Source organism: Anomaloglossus baeobatrachus, chromosome 5 (genome assembly GCF_048569485.1).
Source record: "Anomaloglossus baeobatrachus isolate aAnoBae1 chromosome 5, aAnoBae1.hap1, whole genome shotgun sequence".
Taxonomy (NCBI): Eukaryota; Metazoa; Chordata; class Amphibia; order Anura; family Aromobatidae; genus Anomaloglossus; species Anomaloglossus baeobatrachus.
This window is the reverse complement of record NC_134357.1, coordinates 547,638,736-547,646,742: the sequence shown is the minus strand read 5'-3', so window position 1 is coordinate 547,646,742 and position 8,007 is coordinate 547,638,736. Positions and strand designations below refer to the sequence as shown.

At 42.4% G+C, this 8,007-nt stretch overlaps 1 protein-coding gene across 1 annotated transcript in view; it reads right to left on the bottom strand.

Annotated features, from left to right (window-relative positions):
• Nucleotides 1-1,185: 1,185 nt before the first annotated feature.
• Nucleotides 1,186-8,007, bottom strand: part of LOC142312957 (uncharacterized) — a 210,455-nt gene continuing 203,633 nt past the window's right edge. Inside the window, 1 exon segment of the mRNA XM_075351946.1 lies at nt 1,186-3,241. Coding sequence (XP_075208061.1) covers nt 1,779-3,241 — 1,463 coding nt within the window. The 3' untranslated portion in view covers nt 1,186-1,778.

Sequence of the window (8,007 nt, the reverse complement as noted above, 5' to 3'; positions counted from 1 at the left end):
AGAACCTGTATAGGGACGTTAGGGAGTGCAGGGGCAAGTCTCAGGTGAGTTTAGGAGGTGATCCTGCTCCCCTTTCCCTAGCGCAAGTGTCCACCATTGTAACATGTACCCTGTGTTGCAGCACTTGCAGGGAGTTCCCGTGTATCTGGTGGAACCCCAGTAGTCACTGTGTGACATTATGAGGACCTAATCTGATCTATATGTCCTAGTATAAAGAACTATGAAGATAGCGCTATTCTTCTGTATAAAATGTGATGTTGCTGTATCCCATGATATTTCTGTACAAGGGTCTCTGTATAGATAATTGTCCACCAGCAGTTTGGATTGGGAAAATGGAAAAAGGGGATTACTTAACCTGAAAGACCCTGGACCGAGTATGGTGGAATGTTCTTCAGATACTCCCTTAGAACATGCAGAGCCTCTGTGCAGATCTCGATAGCTTCTTCTCTTGCTCAGTAAGGTGTACTTTACACGCTGCGACATCGCTGCCGATATATCGCCAGAGTCACGTCGTTAGTGACGCACATCCGGCGCCGGGAGCGACATCACAGCGTGTAAATCAAATGAGCGACAATCAACAAGCGCAAAAACGTGAAAAATCGTTGCTCGTTGACACGTCGTTAATTTCCATAATATCGGTGCTGCTGCAGGTACGATGTTGTTTGTCGTTCCTGCGGCAGCACACATCGCTATGTGTGAAGCCGCTGGAATGACAAACATCTCCTTACCTGCGTCCACCGGAAAAGGAGGATGGAAGGAGGTGGGCGGCATGTTCCGGCCGCTCATCTCGGCCCCTCCTTTTCTATTGGGCGGCGGATTCAGTGACGCTGCTGTGACACTGAACGAACCGTCCCCTTAGAAAGGAGGCGGTTCGCCGGTCACAGCGACGTCGCAGGGAAGGTATCTGCGTGTGATGCTGCCGTAGCGATAATGTTTGCTACGGCAGCGATCACCACAAACGTGCGACGAGGGCGGGTGCAATCGCGCTGGATATCACTAGAAAATGCTAGCGATGTCGCAGCGTGTAAAGTACCCCTAAGAGTAGGAGGAGAGAAGGCAGTTCTCTCAGTGTTCGGGAAGGAAACAGTCTCCGCATTCTTTATTGTTAAAGGAAGCAGTCTCCAGACTGTATGGCTGTGTGCACACTGCATTTTTATTGCATTTTTAAGTGCAGATTAGTCACAAAGCCTGAGTGGATTCCTGATTCCAGCAAAGTCTATGAGAATCCTGAAATCTAATGCACACATTGAGTATTTTTTCCTTGCAGATTTGGTGCAGCTTTAAATTTACAACATGTCAATTCTAGCTGCAGATTTCATCCAATCTAATGAATGGGAAAAATCTGCACTAAAAAGTGAGGCAAAAATCCACTGAAAATGTGGAATAAACCGCACGTTTTTCTTGCTGAGTTTTTCCTGCCAAGACATGCAGTAATGGTGCAGAAATTTCTGCACAAAATACTAAATGTGTACAGATACTCTAAGAGGCACTCACTTATTAGCAATTGTTTCTTGTTCAAAGTGTGTCTTATAGTCCACAAACTTTAGGCAGTACTGAAAAAAAATTGCTTTTCTCATTTAATTATACATTAGTCTTAATTGTTTTTTTGTACAATTTGTCAATAAAATATATAAATTCTCCCCGTGTGAGTTATTTTTGATGGTAAAAAAAATATGATTTTTCAATAATTCAGATTTCAAAATCTAAGAATGAGTATGGCTTCTCCCCTATGTGAACTCTCTGGTGTATAATAAGATCTGATTTCTGGATAAACTGCCTCATTCTGAACATGAAAAAGGCTTCTCCCCTCTGTGCATTGACTGATGTTTAACAAGATGTGATTTCTGTGCAAAACATTTCCCACATTCTGAACATGAAAAAGGCTTCTCTCCTGTGTGACTTCTCTTGTGTATAAGAAGAACTGATTTCTGTCCAAAACATTTCCCACATTCTGAACATGAAAAAGGCTTCTCCCCTGTGTGAATTTTCTGGTGTTCAACAAGATTTGATTTACGTACAAAACATTTCGCACATTCTAAACATGAAAAAGGCTTCTCCCCTGTGTGAGTTTTCTGGTGTTCAACAACATTTGATTTGCGTACAAAACATTTCCCACATTCTAAACATGAAAAAGGCTTCTCCCCTGTGTGACTTCTCAGGTGTCTAACAAGAACTGATTTCTGTCCAAAACATTTCCCACATTTTGAACATGAAAAAGGCTTCTCACCTGTGTGAGTTCTCCTGTGTGTAAGAACTGATTGCTGTCCAAAAGATTTCCCACATTCTAAACATGAAAAAGGCTTCTCCCCTGTGTGACTTCTCTTGTGTGTAAAAAGAACTGATTTCTGTCTAAAACATTTCCCACATTCTGAACATGAAAAAGGCTTCTCCCCTGTGTGAATTCTCTGGTGTGTAAGAAGAACTGATTTGTGTCTAAAACATTTCCCACATTCTGAACATGAAAAAGGCTTCTCCCCTGTGTGAATTCTCTGGTGTGTAAGAAGAACTGATTTGTGTCTAAAACATTTTCCACATTCTGAACATGAAAAAGGCTTCTCCCCTGTGTAAGATCTCTGGTGACTAACCAGATCTGATTTGCAGCTAAAATATTTTCCACATTCTGAACATGAATGCGCCTTATACGTTTTAGGATTTCTTTGAATATGTGTGTGACTTCTCTGGTGTCTAATAAGATGTGATTTCTGTCCAAAACAATTCCCACATTCTGAACATGAAAAAGGCTTCTCCCCTGTATGACTTCTGTGATGTCTAAGAAGACGTGACTTCTGTCCAAAACATTTCCCGCATTCTGAACATGAATATGGCTTCTCCACTGTGTGATCTTTCAGGTGACTAACAAGATATGATTTCTTATTAAAATATCTCCCACACTTGGAACAAGAAAATCTCTTCTCCGCCATGTGAATTTCTTGATGTTTAACAAAAGATGTTTCGAGGGTAAAACGATTTCCATATTCTGAATGTGAAATTGACTTGTTTGCATTAAGAGCAGTTAGTTTGTTAATGCCTCTTTTGTGACTTCTAGTTTTCTTAGTAGTCTGTAATGAATCACAAGAGAAGAACTGTTTCATTGGACCAAATAATAGTTCTTTGCTGTGAAGGGATGATGGGATATCTGGAGAAATGGCATTTACTTCAATTGTATCCTGTGGGATCTCACAGTCATTTGATTCATAAATTGAAGATGTTAACTGTCCCTCTGATCTCCTGTCACCGTCATCTGTCAAAAATAAACCAATTATGATTTTTTTTTTAACAAAATATTTTTAAAATTTGAACATGTCTACTTAACTTTCCATTTCTATGGACATTTTATGCAGCAAAATTGAATTCTCCAAGACAATGACAGTTAAGCCTAATAGAAGACCTCATAGGATGAAACAGTAGAGCATCATGTTGAACTATTTGTTCATTCTGCCTCTAAAATATTGGAAAATGAAGCTGAGAAAAAATTTTGTGCAGTTGAAAATGATACCAATAAAATGTATAATCATCTTGCAAAATACAATGCCCCACTCAGGTCCATCATCTGTCAACAGAAAATCAGTGGGTTTCTCCATTATTAGTAATAATAATAATATTTATTCATTTATATATAGCGCTATTAATTCTACAGCGCTTCACATACATTGGCAATACTGTCCCCATTGGGGCTCACAATCTAAATTCTCTATCTGTATGTCTTTGGAGTGTGGGAGGAAACCAAAGTACCCAGAGGAAACCCACGCAAACACAGGGAGAACATACAAATTCCTTGCAGATGTTGTCCTTGGTGGGATTTGAATCCAGGACCCCAGCGCTGCAAGACTGCAGTGCTAACTAATTAGCCAATGTGCCACCCTAGCTCAGAGGCTCTGGAAAACTAACATGGATTCCATAAATCAATCCAGCAAATTAAGCTCTCCCAAAGTCATATCTCACCCCTCATTTCACAGCCTTGCAATGTGCCCAAACCACATTTGGCATCCATGTATTTTGCATTGCTGTAGTGAAAAGAACTCACTGAATTTACGGTTTGTGTGTGTCTCCTGGAGCACAATCTGGGCATTATGTGTTGGGTAATAAAATGTCATATTTGCAATTTTCACTCTTCAACATCTACTGCATGCTAATACCTGGAAATTTCCTGAGGAATCAAAAGAGTCATGACTCCTATAGATGAATTCACTGAGTGTTATAAATTCCAATATGTAGTCACTTTATAGGGTTTTCTTCTGCTTTGGTTTTCTGCCATTTTGTAACATTCAGCAAATAGAGTGTCACATCTTCTCTGGGATCTGTTCCTGTGATGTCAGCTTTTGTACCAGGCACCGCCTACTTACTGCGGTGATGGGGTTGGAGGAGACATTGGAAACAGAAGCCATGGACAGTGTAGGCTCTGACCAGCCACAAAGTTAGGATAGCTGGGACCAGTAATGCCATTCAGTCTGGCAGTATGGGTGTGTTCTCCTCTAGCCTTGTTCTCCTCTGGTTCAGTCCTCTGTGCTCAGCTCCCGGCTTGTGCATTTGTTTCCTGTTGTGACCCCATCCTGTTTACAAATTACTTTTTTGTCCTCTGATTTTGTAGTTTGTTTGTCCTCCTGGTACTGGCCTGGCTACCTGAATAATCTGCCATTTCGCACCACTGAAGAGCAACTAACTCTATGGCCCCAGCCTAGTGGTCCATGTTCAAGTCTAGATCCATGTATAGGGGCTAATGGGGGAAGGGCAAGACAATCCCTGAGATCCTGGAAAGCAGAGTAGATAGCTACCAGCCTGATCGTGATACCTATCTTTTCAGCTGCCAGGTGACCACAAACAGTGCTCCCATTACACTATGAATAGAAAAAATTGCAGCAGCTTCTCTGTTCCAATACCTAAATGGTCCTCTTTCCTTTCTTTGCTCTGCCATGTGCTCAGACAGTAGTGTACAACCGTATATTAAGCATTATAAGATTCAGAAAAAGTTGGAAAATAATTTGTAATGTCTATTTGTTTCCTAGTACCTCTTATGAAAATGAAAAAAATTGGGGCTACGGCAACATTTTATTGCAAAAAAATATTCATTTTTGTATTCCACTTTGTTTTATTTCCTGAATGTGTTTTTTCCATACTATGAAGCCAGGGGTCTCAAACTCAGCTGGGTGTATGGGAATATAAAAAAAAAAAAATTTGAGAGGGGCCGCATTCTTTGCAGGACAAAGTGACATTTTTAATGAATCCATGGTTTTTTTCCGCACATCTTTGCATCACTTTTTTGACCATTGTTTGCTTGTTTATTAGAACAAACGTGCACTTTTTTTGTTGAGTTAAGTTTATTTATAAAAAAAGCATTTTTAATGGCACAAAAAAAATTCATGCTTTATTTTGAATTTTATCACCTTCTTGTAATATTGTTTTAAAATTAGCATCATATAGTAATCTTAGCCAACATATTGTAGTAATGTCCCCATCTGTGTGCCCTGTAGTAATGTCCCCCATCCTTGTGGTATTGTGCCCAGTAGTATTGTGCCCATCCTTGTGGTATTGTGTCTAGTAGTATTGTGCCCATCCTTGTGATATTGTGCCCAGTAGTATTGTGCCCATCCATGTAGTTTTGTGCCAAGTAGTATTGTGCCTATCCTTGTAGTATTGTGCCCAGTAGTATTGTGCCCATCCTTGTAATATTGTGCCCAGTAGTATTGTGCCCATCCTTGTAGTATTGTTCCCAGTAGTATTGTACCAATCCTTGTAGTATTGTGCCCTGCAGTATTGTGCCTATCCTTGTAGTATTGTGCTCATCCTTGTGCTCTGCCGTATTGTGCCTATCCTTGTAGTATTGTGCCCAGTAGTATTGTACCGATCCTTGTAGTCATTTGCCCTGCAGTATTGTGCCCGTCCTTGTAGTATTGTGCTCAATCTTGTGCACTGCAGTATTGTGTCCTGCAGTACTGTGCTCATTCTTGTGCCCATCCTTTAGTAATACGCAAAAAAAAAAAATTCTCCTCACCTTCACCTCTTCCGTTCCCTGTGTGCCTACTGTGACGACATGGACTCTCAATGCCTAGCATGGGTTAACGTTCTTAATATTCAGCCAGACATGAAGATAGTTTGTTTATAGATGGGGGATAAGCCCTCATTGTTCCACAAGACTCTTGGGAGTTTAGTATTGAAGTTTTTGTTGACTCATGTAATTGTTTGGCCACTGAAGGCCAGGCACTCATTGTATTAAGATATGTTTGCTGGATGCGATGTAACTTAGCTGTCTCTTCCTCGTGTCTACCATTGACCATTATTACTGGAATATTCTGTATACGGCTTGAAATCTAGCCAATAAGAGCCCAGTCTTATCCACCAATCGTGAAGACCCCAAATGGTCTGAATGGAGAGCTCAGGGGTATAAGAAGGAGGACTGTCCATTGCCCAGTGAGTCTCTTGCTACATGCTTACCAATCTAGGACCTGCGGATCCGATTGGCAAGCCATAACCTGGATTATAACACTATATGGACTTCAGCATTGAATGCAAGGATCAGGCTGTGATACCAAGGACTACCTAAGGAAGGAATCCAGCTTGGGACAATCCAGTCATCTGACTACAGACTTTGCAGTCCTCAGCCAGCTTCCTAAATCTGGCATTATTCCTTTCTCGGTGGGTGCCCGCCGAAAGCGGGGTGCTGCTGGATTGGAGTAAATAGCCCTGGAAGCTCTGATGCACGGACATTCTAATCCCTGGTGAGCCAGCGGAAGGGTGAGACTCTGTTGCCTGTTACTTTTGTGTGTTTTGCTGGTTATGTGTTATGTGCCGTTAATTGCTTGGGGATCCAATAAAGTCTTAATATTGTGATTCCCTCACCCCGTGTTGTCTGAGTAGTGTTCCGCCCCCGGTTAAGGAGGTCGTGCATTCAGTTGGGATGAGCCCTGAGCCATGCTGTCTTTCTAAAGGCGGCCAGGCCAGTGGACGAGAGCACCCACTGAGCCCCGTGTCTCCACACCTACGATCAGTGTTTGCAGCGTTTTGAATGCAGCATGCTTCAGCTGCGTCCAAAACGTTGCGGTGTACAGTACAAGCAGAGTGGATGGGATTTCTAAAAATCCAATGCCCACTGTGCTTGTGCGGCCAGCAGTGAAAACTAACCTGCGGTGCGGCTTGCAGAGGCCGCAGCATGCGAATTTATGCTGCGGAATCGCTTGCCCTCCCTAGGGAGAAAACAGCGAGGAGAGGAGGAGCACCCCGAACCCTGATCGCGGGCAGCTGCGGTCTCCTGCGAACACAGCGGGTCCTGATCGTGAGCACGTACCTGCTTGTTGCGGCCCGTTACGATCGCAGCTCTAAGCCCGGGGACCACCACTGGCAGGACTTTACTACAATTGAATAATTTGCGGTGCCGCGCAGAGGAGCTGCCTGCATTATACCAACGGCTACCGCCGGCCAATCAGATGCAGGGAGGTGACGTCATACAGGGCTCAGTGGGTGCTCTCGTCCGCTGGCCCGGCTGCCTTTAGAAAGACAGCATGGCTCAGGGCTCATCCCAACTGAACGCACAACCTCCTTAACCATGGGCGGTACTTTACTCGGACAACACGGGGTGAGGGAATCACAATATTAAGACTTTATTGGATCCCCAAGCTCCCGGGCATAGAGCTGCGATTGCCACGGGGTCTGTGGGCCGCAACAAGCAGCATCAGGGGCTGCATGCGGCCCACGGGCCACCTCTTTGAGACCTCTGATCTAGGCCTTCAAAGCAATTTCAAAAGTGATTTCTTACTCCAAAAATAGCTATTGTAAATTTAATGGAACATTTAAACACTTGTTGCTAAAATTGTAAACTTTCTATCATCCTAAAAAAAAAAATACTTTTAAAAAAACAAAAGGGATGTTAGAAAAAATGCTACAGACCTAAAGAAGAAATACAGTAAATGTTATTTCTTACCTATTTTGTGTCGTATCACTATCTGTTTTCAGAGTATACGAATGTAAAGTTTGAAACTTACAAATATTACTAACTTATTTGTATATTTTCTTAGT